The sequence below is a fragment of the Myxocyprinus asiaticus genome, chromosome 33 (assembly GCF_019703515.2).
Source record: "Myxocyprinus asiaticus isolate MX2 ecotype Aquarium Trade chromosome 33, UBuf_Myxa_2, whole genome shotgun sequence".
Lineage (NCBI taxonomy): Eukaryota > Metazoa > Chordata > Actinopteri > Cypriniformes > Catostomidae > Myxocyprinus > Myxocyprinus asiaticus.
The window spans coordinates 23,249,354-23,272,569 of NC_059376.1; the positions used below are offsets into that span (position 1 = coordinate 23,249,354).

A 23,216-nucleotide genomic window follows, 5' to 3' on the forward strand; every position below is an offset into this window, starting at 1 on the left:
AATTAAGCATCCTAAACCATTCTTAGCTGGATTACAGTGTTTTAGACCAGGGAGACCAGCTTAAACCAGCTAAGACCAACCTAAACCAGCTAAGACCAGCAAACATGCCTAGGCTTTTTTTTTTTTTTTTTTTCAGCAGGATAGCCCATATAAAGATCTCAGTATTTAGGACAACAATCAATCCATGTCAAGTCTTGACAAGACACCAGGCCGGGTTTCATCCGATTTCTTTCCCGCCACCCATGCCATGCTCCATCAAAGTCATGTCCCTGTGGCAATATCCCTCTCCTGGCTGTCACAATGAGAAAAGTTAATTCAATTAAGAGATGTGAAAAGTGTTTTTATGGTCCAAGCCCAGGGAGCTGTTTATCACATCTAACAAAAGCCAAGGAAGCTTCTGGACTGCATCTCCTATAATAAAATAAATAAATAAATAAATAAAAACATCCTGACATTAAAACTCAACAAAGCAATCATCCCTCTGCAGAGATGCTCTCCTGAGAAGCAGAGAGCCACCAACATGGGCTCTGGCATTTAGAGTCTTCCATTGCTGCTGTGGCATGAGGAGTGCTCTACCATTTTTAATTAAATAAACTCAGACTGGGTTAATATGCTCTGTTTTGAAAAGTCACCTCATTAATTTTAGCATGAAGAGGCAGTACTGAGGTAGAGCCTGATTATAAAAACTTTACGCAGCTTGGAATCAGTTGACATAAGACGGAAGAAAGAAGTAGTCAGTTTTAAGTTTATTTATTTTTTTTTTTACGGTTACCACACCTGTGTTCTCTGACCTTCTCTATTCAGATATCAAGGCTCCAATTGTGTGAGTTCTATATATAGCCAGATTATCATTTTGAGTAGTCAGAGAAATTACGCAGGAACTAGGAATTAGAAGAACAAGGATCAGCTTAGTGGTGTTTAGGCTGTGACTGACATGCTTTGTGCTAGAAGGTTGGGGAAAGACAAAAATGGTCAAAGGCTTTATGTCATAGTAGAAAGATATGCCAAAAGGAAGTGTAATGTACGTGACATTCATATGGTGATGTAAGCTACAGTGAAAGAGTCACCACTGTGCAGAATCTGATTTGGAGCTTTGATACAAATGGTCTGTCCTGACTGTACACTGTACATATGACTTAAGTTTACAGAGCCATTTTTGCAGGACATGTAGGTATTTCCTGGTACATGTGGCCAGGGGCACATACTGTATATTACTGCACATATAACTAGAGTTTACTGGGGGGTTTTGTGGCACATGTAGCCATTTTTTTAAACATGTGATCAGTGGGGGGCCTGGGTAGCTCAGCAAGTAAAAAAGCTGACTACCACACCTGCAGTCGCAAGTTTGAATCCAGGGCGTGCTGAATGACTCCAGTCAGGCTTCCTAAGCAACCAATTGGCCCAGTTGCTAGGGTGGGTAGAGTCACGTTGGGTTAACCTCCTCATGGTCGCCATAATGTGGTTCTCGCTCTCGGTGGGACACATGGTGAATTGTGCGTGGATGCTGCGGAGAATAGCATGAAGCCTACATATGCGCTAGGTCTCCGTGGTAACACGCTCAACAGGCCATGTGATAAGATGCATGGATTGATGGTCTCAGACATGGAGGCAACTGAGATTCGTCCTCTGCCACCTGGATTGAGGCGAGTCACTACGCCACCATGAGGACTTAGAGCGCATTGGGAATTCCAAATTGGGGATAAAAGGGGAGAAAAAACATGTGATCAGTGGTGATTCTGGGGTTTTAGCCTTAGGGGTCTGAGTACTTCACAAAAGTGTGAGCTGTATTCATCTGTGTTTCAAGCCTTTAACAAGAAGCCTTGGCTTCAATACCTGCTTGAATTAAGTATTTTTTAATAAACAAATAAAAATGGCAAAAGTCTATCATTGGATGTATATCATTAACAAGGCACATTTGGTTGCTTTTATTAGAAGATTTCAGTGGAACAGAGTGGGGCCATGGATGAGCAATACAGTAGATGGGCGGAGCAAACATCTGAGCACTGTGTGCAGGAGCTGTGTCCTGTGCTACCCTACCCTAAAGAATACATAGGTGAATGCCTATTTCACCAATACCAGGGTCTGCCACTGACTTCACTGTCAAAAGTGCAATTGTTACCTTAAGCAGCTATTTCTAGTTGACCTAACCTTTAAAATAAGTGTTCAGGTTGATTCAGTGATGTTAAATTATATTTTTGAGTGGAATAAAACCAGTTAATTAAATGTTAAGACATATGAAGCACATTTTAATAGTTTTTCAGTGTAGAGGTATGGATTATACACAATATAATGAACTGAGATGAAATACACTCTATACAGTCACTTGTGCATGTGGCACTAGGCTTCCTTTTTAGTGTCATCACATATTGGATTCACATAAAGCCTAATAATCAAAATCAAAACAATCAAAACGAGTACAAAAGGTCCTAACAGAAAAGGTGTAGAATGACTACAGTAAAATGCGCATAAAAAAATATTGTATATCAATAATATAGGCACATATAAGCACATAACAATAATGTGCTTATCTTGTCTTTTTTCTGGTTCAGTCCCTTTTGTAACCTCCAGTTTCATTTCTCTTGACATTCCACTCTGTACTAAAAGCTTATCAGAGGTCTTACAGTGTCTTTACTGCCATAAAGCAATGATGAACCTGAAAGTTCACCATCTCAGGTCCAACAACTTCAACATCCTTTTAAAGACTGCTGTGGTATAAACATTCTTTATGTTCTCTGAAAGGAAACCAAGAACCAAGACCCTTTTTGACAGGCCTAATCAACTGGCAGCCCACAAGCCAATTCCAGTCCTTTTGAAATTGTCAGTGGCCCGCGTAAGGTTGTTCACACTGGTTGTCTGTTGTTTGCATATAAATGTTTCATTATTTGTTTTCCCATGTAAACTTGCGAGGAAAAAGAACATTCAACCTAGTCTCATAGAATGAACTTTAGTATTACTACATTTTTGCAAACTGACTTCTACGTGCCGAATTCAACCTTTCGTTGCAGTTTCCTGGTGAAATGAACACTAGAGGCAGTACCACAACTGTACAACAACGGCTGATTATTACTTTATTAACATTTATTTTTCGCACTATTACTAACACACTGCTATGTTATGACTTTTATTATAATGTATCATTAGAAAAACTATATATTTTAATGCTTGTATTACAGAATCACCTACATTTACACACTTATTCCACTGTTATTAGCTTCCACAGTGGCTCACCTCATTGAGTGTTGGACTTTGGACTTATAAGAACATGGTTCGAGACCAGTTAAGCATGCAAACTGACATGTGCGAAGAGTGTCATAAAAGTGAAATGAGATGACGTGATTGATTTAGAGAATGTGCTTTGAATTTCGAATTTTAGTTTTTGGACACTATTGGATACATTTAGGCATTGGTTAAGGGTAAGAATGTCTGTTTTGTGTCTAGCTCTTATTTGATTTTAGATCACAATTGGTTGGGTTTAGGTTAAAGTTTTAGGTTTGGGAAATACAGTACTCATTATTCATCTAACATTCACCTTTAAAACCTCATATGATTCAGAAACTATTTCACTTGCTTTTGGTGCCCCCTGCTGGACATTTCTCTGAGAAACTGCAGCCAAATGTGTAATAAGGCATGTAATTTTCTTTTGCAAAAATGTTGCCATGGTCAAGTAATGTTCATGAGACCAGGCTGCGATCATCGTGCCATGTCTCGTGCAGGAGCACCATGTTTTTTAGACGCTTTCAGAAGTTGGGAAAAAATGATCATTATCCATCACTTTGATGGAATGGGAATATTAAATAACTAAAATCATCGTCGACTGACAAGCGTAAGTTCAAAGAAACAAAAAAGTTATATTAATTAATTTGGTCAAGAAAACATTCAATTTAAAAATCAAAAGTTTAAACCATTGCATCTATAACAAACTTCACTTTAATATATATTTAGTTGTTGCTGTTTTTTTTTGTTTTGTTTTTTTTTAGAATTTCCTGCTAGGTTGAAACATTCCTCATGATAAATAAAAAAAAATACATCTATATACACAGATGTTTTATTTATATACTGAACAACTTTTTTAGATTTACTATAACACTATATGTAGATAGAAACTTTTCATTGACAACATATTCAGGCTTAGCCCTCATGCCCCAAAGTCTTTTTTTTTTTTTATCTGGCCCACTTGTCGATGAAGTTGAATAGCCCAGCAGTATTACATCATCTTTCATTTGAACAGTTCATTTAAACCATATTATGTAATATGTCAATTCTATCCCCTACTTTAAGGAATAACATTTTGGTTTTGACCAATAGAGTAGTTGTGAATTGTGAATTTTTCCTCCGACTAATTATTCAGGTCCTGATTTATACCACCAGTGTCGGGAGAAATCAGATCACAAACTCAGTCAGCTGACTAACAGCCTATCTCAGATGCCAACATCTGGGGATACTAATCACTGGCAGAGTGATGGACGACACTAGTGTGTTGGCAAACAGGGCTTTACATCTGCCAATAGAGGTGGGGAAGGAGAGATGGGAAGATTAAACGAGGGATAGTGTGGGATATGTCTTTCTCCAGGATCTACAAGGATAGCTGTTGGTAACAACACACAGTGTCACATATCAGCACAAAACCCAGATCATCCCAGGATCATCCACTGACAACCAAATGCTTAAATGAGGCTTAAATCCAGGCCTTTGAGAAAGGAAGCTGTAAAATTCTTGAGTACAGTGCATGCTGCTAGAGATTGTGAGAGGATCTAGGCCTTGGTAGAAATCTTCTAGTTTGTCTGAGGTCTTTTTGACAGTGGAGATCAAATGGAAGGGCAATAAAGAAATAGAATTAAGGTCAGCCTCTGGATCCTCAAACAAACAGATCAGTTTTGAAAGCGCCACCAAGCTGCAGTACACTTTTTGGGGAAATTAACCTTTGAATAGTTTAATTGAGTGTCTCAGCACAGTAACCTGGGATAGCAGAATATAACACTGATGAAATCACCTTTAAGGAATAAAAAAAGTATGTTGCATTGTCTCATTGATAAGAAGCCATAGTTTCTTAACAATTCTTCACCCGTTACTTAAAGAGATCACCAAAAAAAAACAAAACAAAAAAAAAAACCTTGTGTTGTTCCAAGCCCATATGACTTAACTTTCTCCATAGAAAACAAAAGGAGATGTTAGGTTCAGATGTTAGATGTTAGTACCAGTAACCATTCACTTTCACTGCATATTCTTTCCATACGATGAAAGTGAATGTTGACTGTGGCTGTCATTCTAACATCTCCTTTTGTGTTCCACGAAAAAGTCATATGGGTTTGGAACAGCATAAGAGTGAATAAAAAATTTAAAAAATAATTTGAACTAACCCTACAAATGTGTTCCAAAAAAAAGTTTTATTTGAAATCTGGTCTTGTCTGAGAGATAAGAAATTTTGCCTGCAAGCCAGGACACGAGAAGTGACAGTAGACGGACACTAATGAATAAATGCTACCTTTCATAAGGTCCAAGTCATTATAATTCCTCTGAGTGATTCAAATCACCATGAAGGGAGCTGCAGGCTGATTTATATTCTGTTTTTGTGCTGGAGGGGAAAGGAAGGCCAGTCTGCAGTTTGCACAATCAGGTTCCCAGCAGAGTAGAGGCGGTCTGGTCAGGAGAACCTAATTCTCTCTCACACAATGGCTCAGGGGGATCAGGCATGAAAAGTGTCATTACGGTGACAGGATCCAATAGAATGATTTGAAAAGAGTGCGATTGAGGTTGAGGAGGATATCTGTGAAATAAATGAGAGTTATTATTTCTCCTCTTGCTATGTATGGAGAGAAGGAGAGAAACACGGGGGGGGGGGGGGGGGTATGCTTAGTGAGAGCACAAGAGGCAACCGCTTTAGCCCCAGGGTTACTGGACCTCTCTTTTCAGACGATTGGATGCTTTGTCCATACTTTGGACAATCGCAGCATGGGAGAGATAGCAAAACCACACACAAGACCAAGAAAAAGATGCAGAATGAAGTCAACAATATAAACAACATTTAATATTAATATGCTGCAAAAACGTGTTTTACAGAAATATCTAATGCACTTTTGGTCATGTCATCTTGTTTTATTGAATTAGTTACTGTAATGTTTAAAACAAGAAGACAGAAAGTCATACAGGTTTGAAACAACAACACATAATTTTTGGGTGAACTGTCCCTTTAATGATTGAGAACTGGAGCCAGGCTTGAATGTAGGCCTATATTTTTCACTTTCAAGGTAATGACATTTATATAGGTTTATAATGTATTATTTCCTCAAACATACTTTGAATCTTCTCCTCTGAAATATCATTTCAATAATAATTTTTTCCAATTATATCTAAAAACCAATTATCTTTCGTAACACTGGTGCTTCAGATCATCAAGTGCTTGACTCCTCTCATCATAATCAGTTCCATCATTTGAGCCAAATTCAGACTCACAGCTCAAGCAGGCGGTTCTCTGCTGGAGTAGGAAGCTGCTTGCCCCTCCTGTGTTGTCCAATAGAGACGTTCCACCAGCTGCTCTTTTTGCATTTTCAAAAACCACAAAGAAATGTCCCTCCATCATTCATGGGAAACTTCGAAAGTTCCAGTTTCCCCATTGAAGAAGTGCCAAACTGACATATTTGGAAAGTCGAGTTCCTTCAACATGCCACCAAAACACAGCGGCAGGGTTTAACCGAGCTGTCAGCTGCAGAATGCCATCATACCATCGCTTTATTACAAATGTCAGCCTTTCCATTGCTGGAAAGAGATATTTGTGGTCAAATCCATGAAATAAATAACTGAAAAGCTGGTCTTCAAAATGTGAAGCAGCTAAATTTAACTAACCAAAGCAAACAAAAACAATGATTATGAACAGAGCAACCTGAATCATTAACAACAACTTTATCATATAATATGAAATATTCAGAGTTTTATCACAAAGTACCAAAGAACCAGATTGCATTTTAGCTGTAATGTCATGATGCCTAGAAGCATCAATAAACAGTTCTGTAAAAAAGGTTTTTTTTCAGAAACAATGTCCATAGTGACAGGCTTTCTTTGAATCTCTTTAAGTAACACAACTGTACACAGCACTAGCACATACAGCACAGAACTATATCTACTGGTGTCTGAGTGGGTTTTGCTATCTTTGTGAGGCCTTCCCACAGTCCCTACGATACATGGAACACTAATCTGGGTAGGGTTGCACCAGCTGTGCCTATGGTCTCACGTAAGTTGGGAAGTAAAGTTCACAATAAGGGCTTAGTAACGACTAGTTAGTTTGTAACTAAGTCAGTGCTTAATTTGGTTGCACCACCTTTTCTTAAGGCAAGACTTAAATAGTAGGTTGTAAGCTCTCCGTAAAGTAATGCATAGTCGCATAATATGACTTTACCTGTATTGATCCAATAAACAGCCTTCAAATTTGTACACAGAACTGTTAAAAAGCCGTGAACTTCAATTTGATCTAGTTACGGTTGATGTTCAAACCTTGTTTGCTCAGGTAACTGTCAGCTTTAATAAATTATATTTGATAAATAGTATATTTGCCCTGTGTAATCAACAATATATATGAACTGTTTCTAAAATAAATAAGGGATGATAAATAAAAACTAATACAAAATGCTGGAAAAATAGACATTTATTCATTTTAATATCCTATATATATTTTGAAAGTGTTGAAACTTGACACAGAGCAACGCACTCTGAAAATTGCACCGTTAGATCAGTTCCCTATCTGTCACTCACTCGACATTGTGTAGATGTAGTGACACTAGGGGTCACTCTTGGGAGCCCGAGACACTTCTGGTCTTTGATAAAAGGCCAATGAAAATTGGTGAGTGGTATTTGCATGTCACTCCTCCGGACATACGGTATAAAAGGAGCTGGTATGCAACCACTCATTCAGATTTTCCCGTCCAAGGCCTGTAGGTTTACGTCGTCTCTGACGCCCAAAGTCTACGGTGCCGCTGGACAAGCCGCCTCCACCCTGTACACCATGGCTCTCCTGCAAGTACGCCAAGGCGCTAAAGGAACTGCACGAGGGTAGTTCCGCCCCGGGATTGATGCAGGAACTGCGCTCGGTGACTGACCTCGCTCTCCGAGCGACGGAGGTCACGGCACGGTCTCCCGGGCGGACGATGGCCACGCTAGTGGTCCAGGAGCACCACCTTTGGCTCAACCTGGTCGAGATGGGCGAGGCCGACAAGACACAGTTCCTTGCTGCCCCCATTTCCCAGGCGGGCCTATTCAGCGACACTGTCGAGGACTTTCGGCCAGGCCCTGGCGTAGAGCCCACCGCAGGAAGGAGGATCCACCCATCTCGCGGCCACCCAGAACCCGTGAAAGGCTTCAAAGCGCCCTTGAGACGGGCGACCCAGGGACAACGAAACCTGCTGCTCTGGAGTTGGTAAGCAGATCTCTCCATCTTTTTGTTACCTTTTGCATTTAATTGCACTGCATGCCCAAGTGGCTGCAGTACTCAAGAGCTCAGCAAGAGCAGTTTCCTTGTCCCTGGGTCATGTATCCAGTGTGCACGGCCGTCATCACGACCACCGTCCACCACTCTATTTGGCAGGTTTGGCGCTCCAGCGGCGGTCTCCCGCACCTAAGCGCCCAGCTGTGGCACAAATCCGCCCCCGATATGACAGTCTCCATGGGTCACAAGGACAGGCCTCTTCCTCCCCCGTCCCAGGCTGTTCCGGGGGTGGTCACAAGGAGCCATGTAGGTGCTTCAAAGTCCTTAGACTCAGCACGGCCACGACGTGGTGTGGCACCTCGAGCTCTGTCCCGCCGCAAGGCCCCACCTGCCGGTACGTCCGATGATGGAACTTGGACGCATGGCTTGCACTTTCCAATCCATCGCAAGGGCTGGTCCGGACGTCGCTCGGCTACGCGATCCACCGGCGTCGCAGGTTCAGCGGTGTCCACTCCACCTTGGTGAAGGACGAAAATGCTGCTACCTTGCAGAGATCGCTACCCTCCTACAGAAGGGTGCGAGAGAATTGGTTCCTCGACACAGACCCTTCCTGCGGTTCACGTTCGAGGGTCAGGCATATCAGTACAAAGTCCTCCCTTTCGGCCTGTCCCTGTCTCCTCGTGTCTTTACGAAGATCGCAGAGGCTGCCTTTGCCCCGTTAAGGGAGGTGGGCATTCGCATTCTCAACTATCTCGACGACTGGCTAATCCTAGCTCACTCTCGAAACATGTTGTGGGTACACAGGGACCTGGTGCTCTCACACCTCAGCCAACTAGGGCTTTCGGTCAACTGGGAAACGAGCAAGCTCCTCCCAGTTCAGAGCATCTCTGTTCTCGGTTTAGAGTTGGACTCAGTCTCCTTGACGGCGCCTTACGAACGAGCATGCCCAGTCGGTGCTGGCCTGTTTGAAGGCGTTCAAACAGAGAACAGTGGTTACACTGAAACTTTTTCAGAGGCTCCTGGGGCATATGCTGTCCTCGGCGGTGGCCACCCCGCTCGGGTTGATGCATATGAGGCCGCTTCAGCACTGGCTCCAGACTCGAGTCCTGAGATGGGCATGGCGCCACAGGACACATCATGTGGCCATCACGCCGGTCTGTCACCGTCTTTTCAGCCCTTGGACCGACCTCTTGTTTCTATGAGCAGGTGTTCCTTAAGAACTGGTCTCCAGGCGCGTCGTGGTCACAACAGACACCTCCAAAACGGGCTGGGGTGCTGTTTGCAATGGGCATGCAGCCGCCGGCCTCTAGAAGGGTCCGCAACTGCATTGGCACATCAACTGCCTCGAGTTGTTGGCAATTCTGCACGCCCTGCGGAGGTTTCGGCCATTGATCCAGGGCAAGCACATGTTAGTTCAGACAAACAACATGACGACGGTAGCATATGTCAACCGCCAAGGCGGTCTGCGCTCTCGTTGTATGTCACTACCCGCCCGCCGTCTCCTCCTCTGGAGTCAGCAGCACTTCAAGCCACTGCAAGCCACTCACATCCTGGGCAACCTCAATACTACAGCGGACACGCTGTCACGACAGGTTACCCTCAGGGGAGAGTGGAGACTCCACCCTCAGGTGGTCCAGCTGATTTGGAGTCGATTCGACAGGCACAGGTGCACCTGTTTGCCTCCCAAGAATCCTCCCCACTGCCCGCTCTGGTACGCCCTGACCGAGGCCCCTCTTGGCATAGATGCGCTGGCACACAGCTGGCCCCCTGGCATGCGCAAATATGCGTTTCCCCCAGTGAGCCTGCTTGCACAGACCCTGTGCAAGGTCAGGGTGGACGAGGAGCAGGTCATCCTGGTAGCACCCTACTGGCTCACCCAGACGTGGTGCTCAGACCTCACGCTCCTCGTGACAGCTCCCCCCTGGCGAATGCCCCTGAGGAAGGACCTTCTTTTTCAGGGACGGGGCACCATCTGGCACCTGCGCCCAGACCTCTGTAATCTCCATGTCTTGCCCCTGGACAGGACGCGGAAGACCTAAGTGGTCTACCACTCGCGGTGGTAGACACGATCACTCAGGCTAGGGCCCCCTCTACGAGGCGCCTGTATGCCTTTAAGAGGCGTCTATTCGCTAAGTGGTGTTCTTCCCGTCGGGAAGACCCCCAGAGATGCGCAGTCGGACCAGTGCTTTCCTTCCTGCAGGAGAGGTTGGAAGGGAGGCTGTCCCATTCCACCTTGTAGGTGTACGTTGCCGCCATAGCAGCACACCACGACGCAGTCGACGGTAAGTCCTTAGGGAAGCACGACCTGATCATCAGGTTCCTAAGAGGAGCCAGGAGGCTGAATCCCTCCAGGCTGCGCCTTGTTCCCTCATCGGACCCTCTGTAGTTCTTCAGGGTCTACAGAGAGCCCCCTTTGAGCCTTTGCAGTCAGCTGAGCTTAAGGCACTCTCCTTGAAGACTGCCCTCCTGACTGCGCTCACTTCCATCAAGAGGGTAGGTGACCTGCAAGCGTTCTCTGTCAACGAAACGTGCCTGGAGTTCGGTCCAGGTTACTCTCACGTGATCCTGAGACCCTGACCGGGCTATGTGCCCAAGGTTCCCACCACCCCTTTAGGGACCAGGTGGTGAACCTGCAAGCGCTGCCCGAGCAGGAGGCAGACCCAGCCCTGTCACTGCTGTGTCCAGTGCGCGCTTTACGCATCTATTTGGATTGCACGCAGAGCTTTAGGATCTCTGAGCAGCTCTTTGTCTGCTTTGTGCACAGCGGAAAGGAAGCACTGTCTCCAAGCAGAGGATTGCCCACTGGCTCATTGATGCCATAACTATGGTATATGTCGCCTAGGACATGCCGCCCCCGGTAGGGCTACAAGCCCATTCTACCAGGGGTGTAGCGGCTCCCTGGGCCCTGGCCAGGGGTGCCTCTCTAACAGACATTTGCAGAGCAGTGGGCTGGGCAACACCCAACACCTGTGCAAGGTTCTACAACCTCCGGGTGGAACCGGTTTCGTCCCAGGTAGTGGCACGCAACACAAGCGGATAAGCCCGGGATAGCTGGCTGGGTGTATCACTTGCACATAGCACTTTCCACCTCCCTTGGAGCTGAAGATGTGCAACATTAATTCCCAGTAGTGTTCACAAACTTTGTTCCCTGGTTGACTTCCTCCGAGCCCTGTGGCAGTTGAGTTTTCGGAGAAACTCGCTGCCAGACCAGTACACGCGCAATCTAAGAGCCCTGTTCTGGGGTAGGTGCTCCACATGTGGTGGTTCCCTGTAAGGCTAAACCCATGCGATTTATATATCTTCTGCTAATTCGTTTCCCTGTTGGCAAACTGCATCTTCCTTGGGCAGAGCCCCTCTGCCCCAGTCTCCATGTTTGTAGTAACTCCTCCCCCATTGGGTAGGATCTACCTTGAAGACTCCCCACATGGTTGGAAAGACCATGTGACGTATTTTTCCACTTAAATATCCCCCCCTCTCTTTTGGTGAGGTGTGGTCTCTGCAGTGTCTTCCCCTTGGGAGGGACACCCCCTGACTAGACCTGACAGCCCAGTCGGATAATCCCCCTTCTTTTTTAGGGAGTGGGAAAAAAAGAAGGGGAAAAGAGGCCACCACTGGGATAAGCCTGTCTCTATCTTTTGGGTAGTCGACTTGTCCCCAAAAAGGGCCATTTGACACTCATATCTATGTTGGGGGAGGTTACGTGTCGACCTGGTGTGCTGGCTATGAGGCACACAGTAGTCTGCCCACCACACACTGCCAGTTCACGTAACACAGTTCAGCCAATTGTGGCATTTCGTAAAGGGACCCCTAGTGTCACTACATCGACACAACGTCGAGTGAGTGACAGATAGGGAACGTCATGTTTACTTGTGTAACCTCCGTTCCCTGATGGAGGGAAAGAGACGTCGTGTCCCTCCTGCCACAACGCTGAACTACCCGCTGAAATGGCCGGACCTTATATTCGGCTCCTCAGCATAAAACCTGAATGAGTGGTTGCATACCAGCTCCTTTTATACCCGTATGTCCAGGGGAGTGGCATGCAAATACCACTCGCCAATTTTCATTGGCCTTTTATCAAAGAACAGAGGTGTCTCGGGCTCCCAAGGGTGACCCCTAGTGTCACTACATCGACACAACGTCTCGTTCCCTCCATCTGGGAACGGTGGTTACACAAGAAACCATGATGTTTCATGCTGAAGAGCCGCTTAAAAGAAAGTTTTTTGCCTCACTTAAATGTAAACAAGTGTAAAGGTCAACATCATACGGTATGTCGAAAGGATTGAAGCCTGTTACGCAAAAACATGAACTCACTGATGTCATAAAATATCAGTCTGCTTTATTATTCTAACCGTTACTCCTGGTCGGAGGCTACCGTAAATATATTTTTATACATAGGTTCTACCTAAGTTTAATAGTGCAACGCTCAAATATTTAGTAGTGCATAATTGTGAGTTAGTTCCCATTTACGCCACAACTAGGATAAGTTGTAACTTACGTATAGCTGGTGCAACCAGCCCCTGAATCCTGGGGATGTGTTCCTCTCAATGTCTATGGTGGTTATGGCCTTGGTGTGTCTACTTCAAAAGTACAGCATCACAGTATGTCCACAATACATACAGTAGTATTACTAGGGTTTATGGTGCTAGGCCTTCAGTAAATAAATAAAGCAAATCTATATTGCATCGGACACATGGCTGTTTTCTCAGAATCTAAATGTATGTGAAGGGTTTTTCAATTCAACAGCCATCCTTCGGTGCATCTGACCTTTCATGAAGACACACTCCCCGGTGAGACCGATGATGCTTCCTTGAAAAGGACGAAAGAAAATACATCTATGATGTGAGTTCAAAGGGAGTTTGTCAGTCCCGGTTTGCAGATCAGACAAGCCGATGATTGGTAAGAAACTCACAGCACCTAGAATGCTAGCAGAACAAAGCATGCCACATGCACACACCAATCTGTCCAGGAGGAGAATTTGTGGGAAATGAACACTGATTCTCGATACAAAAAAACAAAAAAAAATACAAAAAAAAATAAAAAATACAAAATACAATAAAAATGTTCCTGGCACCCCTTCATGACTCTCTTTTACCCCTAAGGGCAGAATGAAACCTGAAAGGGCAGTCCTGAGAATTGGAAGACAGAAATCTTTCACTCTGCTACTCAGGTGAAAAACTGCACAGCCTCATAACACAAACAAATGTACAGACATGAGACGCAATTGGATGGGCTGATGGGAATTGTCTGTGTCTAAAATAATGCATTGTGATATTTAAATCACTGGCTTTAAAATTGTTTTTCACAATAAACAAGTCACTAATATGCACACGCCTTTAAAGAAAACATTAAACAAGAACAAGTAGACTCCACAGGGTTACATGCAAAACTTGCAACAATCCATAGCAGGCTAATCTCTATTTATGTCAAGTCTGGGTATTTTGCCTCATTTACTTTTAATAAACAGAAGCTCTATAGGAAACCGATGCACTGTGAGCTAATCCACACAACAAGTGTACATTTGTCAACTCTTCCCTCCTTTGGAAAAAAAAAAAAAAACTCCCAGTTTGTCTTAAATGGTATAAACTGGTCTGGTCAACTGGTTTTCAGCTGGTTTAGTTCAACCCTGACTGGCTCACAAGTGCCCAACTAGCATCTAAAACCACCTAAAACCAACAAATTTGGTGTTAGAAAAGTAGGTATTAGATCCTAGCTTGCTGAAATGTTCCAATGAAGAACAGATTTTACATGAGAGGCAAGCTTTGAATGCTTTTTATAGAGGAAAAAATACACTAATCACATAGCAAGCTGACTTTGAGGAGATAAACAGATGTTTAAACAAATGAGGTATACATAACGAGGTCCAGAACCATACATCCATAAGAAGCAGAATCATTAGCGCTCATGCTGAACCATAACACATGTGCACCTGTAATTAGGCTCTGTCACTGAGGATCTTCAAACAAATAGAAGAAAGGATGAAGGCAAACACAGCCAAGGAGCCTTATAATGTGAGAGAAGACATCTCAAGAGCAGAGAGTGTATTTAGCCAAAGCAGGCCTCTCCATTAGATAACAGGGTTCAACCAAAACATGCTTCACACTCCCACCTCTTAAACTCCATGCAAGCAGCTAAAAGGATGTCTTGCTAAATTCATCCACGTTCAGATGTGAAGGAGAACAAAAAGCTGAGCTGGCCGACATAACAGTATCAGAGACTATTAAATGGGAGTCCGAAAAAATGTCAGCCATGTTTACAATACCATATCTTAATAGAGTTAACAGGGAGTGTTACCTAATATGCTTGAGTCAAGATACATCTCATGTAATGTGATGTTCCCTATCTGTCACTCACTCGACGTTGTGTCAATGTAGTGACACTAGGGGTCCCCCTTGGGAGCCCCAAACACCTCTGATCTTTGAGAAAAGGCCAATGGGAATTGGCGAGTGGAATTTGCATGCCACTCCCCCGGACATACGGGTATAAAAGGAGCTGGCTTGCAACAACTCATTCAGATTTTTTCTTCGGAGCCGAGCGGTTGTATTCAGCGAGCTGAATTCTCTGCTGTTCCATTCACCTCTAAAAAAACTGTTGGATTTACGGCGCATTACAGCGGCTTCTCCCCCTCGTGCACCGGTGGAGTGCAGAGAATGCTCCTGGGCGCTTCGACAGTCTAAAAGAGTATATATTCTTGCGATAAAAGAGTATATTTTCCCTACTAAAAGAGTTGCACTGACGGAGAGCGTATTTTTAAAGATGCCTTTCCGTCTGTGTTTATTTCCTGGTTGCGGTCGTTACCTCTCTGCTTCCGATGGCCACGATCACTGTCTTACATGCTTGGGCGTTGCCCACGCGGAGACAGCGTTCGTGGACTGGTTATGTTCTCACTGCGAGAACATGACCATGGCAACATTGCGGTCGTGGCTTTCCTTCGTTAGAGGGAAAGCCACCCCAGCAGCTCCCTGCCAAGGTCCTTCTACCTATGGGTTTGAGGCCGTGTCAGTTAGCACTGGGGGCGATTTGGGGACCCCAATGGGAGCCGCTCCGCCGGGTAACTCCCCACAGACCTCCCATTCCCCAGTACGCTCGTTTGCCCCGGTCGAGTTCTGGGATGAGACTGCCGGCTCATCTCAGGGCGAGTTCACGATCTCATTCGGTGCTCGCGAAGTGGGTGAGCTCTCGATCGCAGCATCGGAGAGTGGGCTGGTCCAGTCTGATGCTTAGGACTCGACTGGGCTCCCACCTTCGGGTGCGGTCACCCAGTTGCAGGCAGACGCGGAGCTGGCGGCCATGCGTGCCTGGGCAGCTGCGAATGTTGGGCTGGAATGGAATCCTCCACTCCCCCCTGAACCCTCGCTACTTGATGACTGGTTCCTGGGCTCGGAGTGCTGCTCACGGCCGTGCCCGCCCCCGCCCCAGTCCCTTTCTTCCCGGAGGTGCATGAGGAGCTCATGAGGTCGTGGCGGGCACCTTTCACTGTCCGGACCCAGTCTCAGGACTCCTCCGCTCTCACTACCCTTGACGGTGGGGCTGCCAGGGGGTACTCGGCGATTCCCCAGGTGTATAAGGTGGTTGCGGTGCACCTCTGCCCGCAAAACTTAGCCACCTGTTGGAACCGCCCGAGACTCCCATCCAGCGCCTGTAGGTTTACGTCGTCTCTGGCGACTAAGGCCTATGGTGCCGCTGGACAGGCCGACCTCCACCCTGCACACCATGGCTCTCCTGCAGGTGCACCAAGGCACTAAGAGAACTGCATGAGAGTAGTTCTGACCCGGGATTAATGCAGGAGCTGCGCTTGGCAACAAAGGTCACGGCGCAGACTCTCGGGCAGGCAATGTCCACCCTGGTGGTCCAGGAGTACCACCTATGGCTCAACTTGGTCGAGATGAGGGAGGCTGACAAGGTACGGTTCCTTGACACCCCCGTTTCCCAGGTTGGCCTATTCGGTGACACCATCGAGGACTTTGCCCAGCAGTTCTCGGCGGTTAAGAAGCAGACGGAGGCTATTCAGCATATCCTGCCCCACCACAGATCAAGATTCTGCACCCCGTCTGCTCATTGCCAAGGGCATCCCCCAGTGGCCCAGCCCTGACGAAGAGCCACCCGCTGGAAGCAGATGCCCCCCGTCTCACAGTCTCACAGAGATGGTAAGCAGAGCACTCCATCCCCTGGTGGAGGGCTGGGAGGGGAATCCTTTGTTGCCTTTTCTTTGATGCGCCGCATGACCGAAAGGCTGCGGTACCCACATGTTCAGAAAATGAGCGGTTTCCTCATTTCCTGGGTCACACACCCGGTGTTTACAGCCATCATTATTGTGATCGCCGGACACTGCACATTTATGGCAGGCATGATGCTATGGAGGTGGGACCCCCGCCCCTGTGTGCCCAGTTGCGGCACAACACACCTGCCCGGGCGGTTGTGACGAATTACGAGGACGGTTCCCTCCTCCCCGTCGCTGACCGGTCCTATGGTGGGTACCTGGAGCCAGGTAAGTGCTTCGATGTCCCCAGACTCAGCACGGCCCCGAGTTCAGGGTCTGAGCCCCCTCAGTGTGGCGCCTCCGGTTTCACCCCACCGCGTCTCCTTGGTCCCCCTCGCCCGGAGCTTGGGGTCGTGGCTTCCACCAGGAGTGTGGCGGCTTTCTGGGCCCTGATCAATGGTGCTTCTTTGGCAGACATTGGTAGAGCAGTGGGCTGGGCAACACCCAATACCTTCACGAGGTTCCTCAATCTCTGGGTTGAGCCAGTTCGTCCCATGTGTAGGACCTACCACGGGGACTTCTCCACATGCAACACTGTCGACAAGATTCGGTAAGACCATGTGATGTATTTCCACACAATTGCCTCCCCTTCGGGCAGGATGTGGTCTCTGCAGTGTCTTCCCCTTGGGAATGGACACCCCCGACGCGGACATTTATGGCCCCCAGCTGAACGATTTCCATTCTTTTTTGGGGAGAAAAAATAAAAGAGGCCACAGCTGGGGCGGCCTGTCCCCATTTTGGGCAGTCGACTTGTACGTACGACCGTACGACACTCATAGGAGCATTGGGGGAGATTACGTGACGGCCAGGTGCGCTGGCTACGAGGCACGCAATGGTTGCCCATCTCGCACCACCAGTCCACATAACACAGTTCAGCTAGTTGTGGCATTTTGTATAGGGACCCCTAGTGTCACTACATCGACACAACGTCGAGTGAGTGACAGATAGGGAACGTCCTGGTTACTTTTGTAACCTCCGTTCGCTGATGGCCCTCCTGCCACAACTCTGAACTACCCGCTGAAATGGCCTGGACCCTGTCTCGGCTCCTCATCACAAAACCTGAATGAGTGGTTGCGAGCCAGCTCCTTTTATACCTGTATGTCCGGGGGAGTGGCATGCAAATTCCACTCGCCAATTCCCATTGGCCTTTTCTCAAAGATCAGGGGTGTTTGGGGCTCCCAAGGGCAATCCCTAGTGTCACTACATCGACACTACGTCTCGTTCCCTCCATCAGGGAACGGACGTTACGAAAGTAACCAGGACGTTATATCTGTGTAGATATATTTGTGTGGTCAGCGCTAAATATAGTTGTAATCGGGGTGTAAAATGTTTTGTGATTGGATCACAAAAATAACATACAGAGGTAGTCAAAAACCACATCACATTTGAGGTTTAAAATGCCGTCCTGCTGCATCCCGGACGGCAGCGAAGCACCACCTCTCACCTGTCAATCACCCGCTGAACAAAAGTATAAACTTACGTGCAGATTTAAAAGGAAATATCTGTCCCATCGGAAAACTTGAAAAAGCTATTACATACCCAAGGATGAAAACATCACGGCTCTTCCTCAGTGTGTCTGTCTGATTTGAACATGCAGGGTGACAAGATGACAAGCACACACATCTGAAGTTGAACTAACACAGGTACTCAACTAAAAACAACAGATAATTCTGCTCAAAATACTGCATTTGTTCTTAGATAAATCTTTAACTGCATCTGGGAGAAACAGCACACCGATTTTGTCCACGCTTTCTTTGTCTTTATGGCTTTTCTGCAGTTTATTATCATTCTGGTATAGTGATTGATATATTCCTCACAAAATCATACACACTCTCCTCAAATTCCAACACCGCAACAAAAGAATGAATGGACATATGCTGCACAACAGCTGTGTTTTCTTGAAAACGAAAGTAATGCCCGTATTTCATTCTAAGCATCACGGGACGAAGAGAAATGGTGGATAAAAAGATGTAACAGGCAGATTTATGTACTGTGACAAACAATTTTGTAACAATATAATAATTTATATACTATATATTTTACAGCCGCTAATCCCACCCTACCCCTAAAAACCTAACCCCAACCATCAATGACATAAAACCTGTGTTGTAATGCTTCTTGAGGCGACAACTTTTGAATTATGAAAATAAAACCAATGCGGCTTGACAGTTATGGCAGGCGCAACAGCGGACTCCGAGCCAAGATATCATTCTAATGATTAAAACAGGCACCTAAATTGTTTGTACTTACCCTTCAAGTTAAAAAAATTCAGGAATTTCAAGCTAAATTGTAATGTAAATAAAGGCCTTATAGGCACAAAAAAGTTATTTACATCCCATGTATATTTTTAATAGCGAGTAAACAAATGCAGGCTATTCATGTCTTTAGTCTAATGCAAACATTATTCGACTCTGGGGAGGTAGTGGCTCAGAGGAGAATGGTGTCTAAATTAATGAACATCATGAACAATGTCTCCCACCCACTCCAAGTCATGTTTGCTGAAATGAGGAGTGCGTTCAGTAAGAAGGTGATCCATCCACGGTGTAACAGAGGGTGCCACTGAAGGTCATTCCTGCCTACTGTCATAAGACTCTACAATTCGTCTGCTGTGTGCATGAGAAGTGAAACATTGACTTGTTTTGAATCCTCTGCCTTCAACTGTTTTTCTCAACAAATGCTTTACTTTGCTCTGTTTACAACCTTTAGTACACTCCAGTTCATATGTATTTATATGTGTGTGTTTTTTTTTTTGTTTTTTTTTTTTGTTTGTTTTGTTTAATGTACAATTTCCCTCATGTGATGTATAGTAAAATACATTTATATCTATCTATCTATCTATCTATCTATCTATCTATCTATCTTATGTATTTATTTTATGTATGTCAATCTGTCTCTCTATCTGTCTGTCTGTCAGCATACTATCATTAGTATACTACTCAATTTGTATTAAATGCCTCATATACAATATACAGTAGATCTGTATATGAGGTCATTTTGCTGTGATATTTTGGCCCTTATGGAGAATTTATTTTCAATTCTAATAACTCTTGCTTAACTGATGTTCAGCTTATTTTGATTTTGCAACAGTCTGTTTTCTGATATTATTTGCCAACTTTTGTTTTTCATTAAATTAGTCAAAAGATTTATTCAGAAAATCCCCTTGCCATCTGCAAACACTCCTCTCCAGACCACAGCCAGTCTCAGTGATATCAGCTATGCAAGTATGTCTGTCTGTCTGAATCTTTCAAAATACAAAGAACGTTTTGTTTGTCTTGTTCTATTCTAATTAGTGTAAACTGATTTGATGAGGCACTTATCATATATCCAACATTTATAAACCAAACAGTCTGTTGAGATGTTTTGAGAGTGCAGTGAAAGAAAAAATAAATGAGAGCAATCACAGCTAATGAACAAGTCACAATTCACTGCATTGTGATTGCTTCTCTTATGAGACTTTGGCTTTTAGAGGGCATGAATGTGGAAAAGTGCAGGCCACTGTTGTGAAGTCAGATCATTGAAATATTCAGTAATCAAATGACATACCTTCCTGCACTGCCTGGAAAGGGTTGTTCCCATCTACAAACTCCACGGATACTGTGATCTTCTCTGTCTCCAGAATCTCGTTGTTGAGATTGAGATCTGCCACCGCCAGGCGAAACACCTCATCATCCTTTTTGGCAGACTCATCGAAAATGGCCCCTAAAACAGATTATTAAGATTCGTCATTGTGCTGTAGTACTGCACAGTACTACCTTGGTGCTCAAGCTTCAAAACACAGAAGGTACTACAATGTTTCTCAAATAAACATGAATCCATAAATAGCTACAATCTCTTCAGTATTCATTCTTCATTTATATTTTTTTAAGAAACTGAGGCAATATGAAATGTATCTAGCCAACATAACTGATATGGTAGCACATTCTAGAAATCAATTTATTTTCTTTGAAGCAAGAAATGACAAATATTTATGGACATGCAAATATAAAAGTTAGGAAACACTTTTTACCACAACATAAGCAAAATGACTATATACAACATAAAATGAGCTTCAGACAGCAGTACTGTGCCAAACACTAATGCTTTATTTTTATTACTCTGTCTGGCTTTATTCAGCACATTACTTAGAATATATTAAATCAATTCTACACTATGCATAATACACCAGCTTTTAAGTAAAGAGGGTTTTGCATGTAGACGGGCAACTATTTAAAGTTAATACACAGTTATCATATACAGTTGTGCTCAAAGGTTTGCATACCCTGGCAGAAATTGTGAAATTTTGGCACTGATTTAGAAAATATGACTGATCATGCAAAAAAAGTATTTTATTTAAGGATAGTGATCATATGAAGCCATTTATTATCACATAGTTGTTTGGCTCCTTTTTAAATCATAATGATAACAGAAATCACCCAAATACATACCCTTGAATGTTTGGCCTTGTTACAGACACACAAGGTGACACACACAGGTTTAAATGGCAATTAAAGGTTAATTTCCCACACCTGTGGCTTTTTAAATTGCAATTAGTGTCTATGTATTAATAGTCAATGAGTTTGTTAGCTCTCACGTGGATGCACTGAGCAGGCTAGATACTGAGCCATGGAGAGCAGAAAATAACTGTCAAAAGACCTGCATAACAAGGTAATGGAACATTATAAAGATGGAAAAGGATATAAAAGATATCCAAATCCTTGAAAATGCCAGTCAGTACTGTTCAATCACTTATTAAGAAGTGGAAAATTCAGGGATTTCTTGATACCAAGCCAAGGTCAGGCAGACCAAGAAAGATTTCAGCCACAACTGCCAGAAGAATTGTTCGGTATACAAAGAAAAACCCACAGGTAACCTCAGGAGAAATACAGGCTGCTCTGTGTGGTTGTTTCAAGGAGCACAATACTTGTTGACCCCTCTCCAAACATAGTGCTTATGGTTGTGACCATAAAGCTCTATTTTGATCTCATTACTCCAAATTACAGTGTGCCAGAAGCTGTGAGGCATGTCAAGGTGTTGTCGGGCATATTGTAACCGGGCTTTTTTGTGACATTGGCTTCTTTCTGGCAACTCGACCATGCAGCTCATTTTTGTTCAAGTATCGTCGTATTGTGCTCCTTGAAACAACCAGTCATATTTTCAAAATCAATGCCAAAATTTCACAATTTCTGCCAGGATATGCAAACTTTTGAGCACAACTGTATATAAATGCACGTAAACACAATGTTCTCCACATACAGTATGTGCACATCAGGTTTCTATAAGTGCAGGCAGAGTGCAAATGTTTCTGTAAACAATTTAATCTACACTTGTTGGACACTGCAGAGTGGCTGTTGCAGAAAACAGTATTTCAGAGCCTAGAATCGGATCTTGTATATCTATGTACAAGGAAATTTAATCTTGTAGACTTGTATGCATGAAAGTAAATTTGTCAACTCCTAGTGGTCCGTAAGAAGTAGGCTAAAGCCAAGTATTTTCACAGTTCATGACTTTCGTAGGGATGAATTGGTACTCTATACATTAGTGGCAACAAGAGACAGTATATCACATTAAATACTGTGGACAGTAGTGAACAGGACAAGTCAAGACACTACCTGCAAGACTGTATGAAAACTGTCAGGCTTTTAACAAGACAAATCTCAGAAAACACCCACACACTTTGTCTCCAATCATCTGCAAAACATCATAATGGGTCTGTTATCTGAGTTGCCATAGAAACAAAACTCAAGGTAGAAATTTCTGTAAAGCTGCATAACTCATCCGTTGCAGAGGGGAATACAGCAGAGGGCGTATTATTCTCTATGGCCACCCTCCCTTGGTTTGTTTTGCCACCTTAAGTAAAATATCCATAATTCAGAGTTCAAGCAGAATAATAATCTGTTGTAACTTTTCAACTTGCATGTCAGTAATGAGCACCTTGCCACCTTGCTTCATAATAAATTGGGGGGAAATAAGACAGATAATGACCAATAATCTTGAAGTGTCATGGGAGTCATGCACCCATTTTTTAAGGGGCACCAGTGGGGATCTTGGCTCCCTTATCGCCCTAAGCACAAGGTCAAAGAAAAAGTAATGTTTCATAGTTAGTAGTAATTCAGTAGCCATTACTATGAGAAAGAACTGTTGGTCTAGAGGTAGAGTTTTTTATTAGCAATCAAGGTGACCTAAATTTATTCCTTTATAACCAGTTAAAATTGTGACTGGACTTTACAGCCAGTGATCACCATACATTTTCATTGTACTGGAAAGAGCAGCTTTAACATTTTGGTAATAACTCCTTTTGTGTTCCACATGGAAAAGGTAATATGAGTTTCAAGCAACATGAAGGTGGTTAGACGATGACAGAAATATCAGTATGAAGCAAAAGATCTGCAGAAGGTGTGACTCGATTGGACTAGTGGGAATGGGAATTTCTGCCACAGCTATTTCAACAAACACTTTTTAGTACCTGCAATAATCATGCAACTTAATTGTGTACATAAGATGCATTCAGAATGCACTTGGCATATGCCCACTCAGTTTGAATGATCGTGGCACTTCTGAGGTTCAGGA

The 23,216-nt window shown here is 44.2% G+C and overlaps 1 protein-coding gene across 2 annotated transcripts in view; it reads right to left on the reverse strand.

Annotated features, from left to right (window-relative positions):
• Positions 1–23,216, reverse strand: part of LOC127424243 (glutamate receptor ionotropic, delta-2-like) — a 618,756-nt gene that overhangs the window by 522,224 nt on the left and 73,316 nt on the right. For both annotated transcript variants that reach the window (XM_051669247.1, XM_051669248.1), the window contains exon 2: positions 20,214–20,369. In XM_051669247.1, the coding sequence (XP_051525207.1) occupies positions 20,214–20,369 (156 nt within the window). The remainder of the gene's footprint in view (positions 1–20,213; positions 20,370–23,216) is intronic.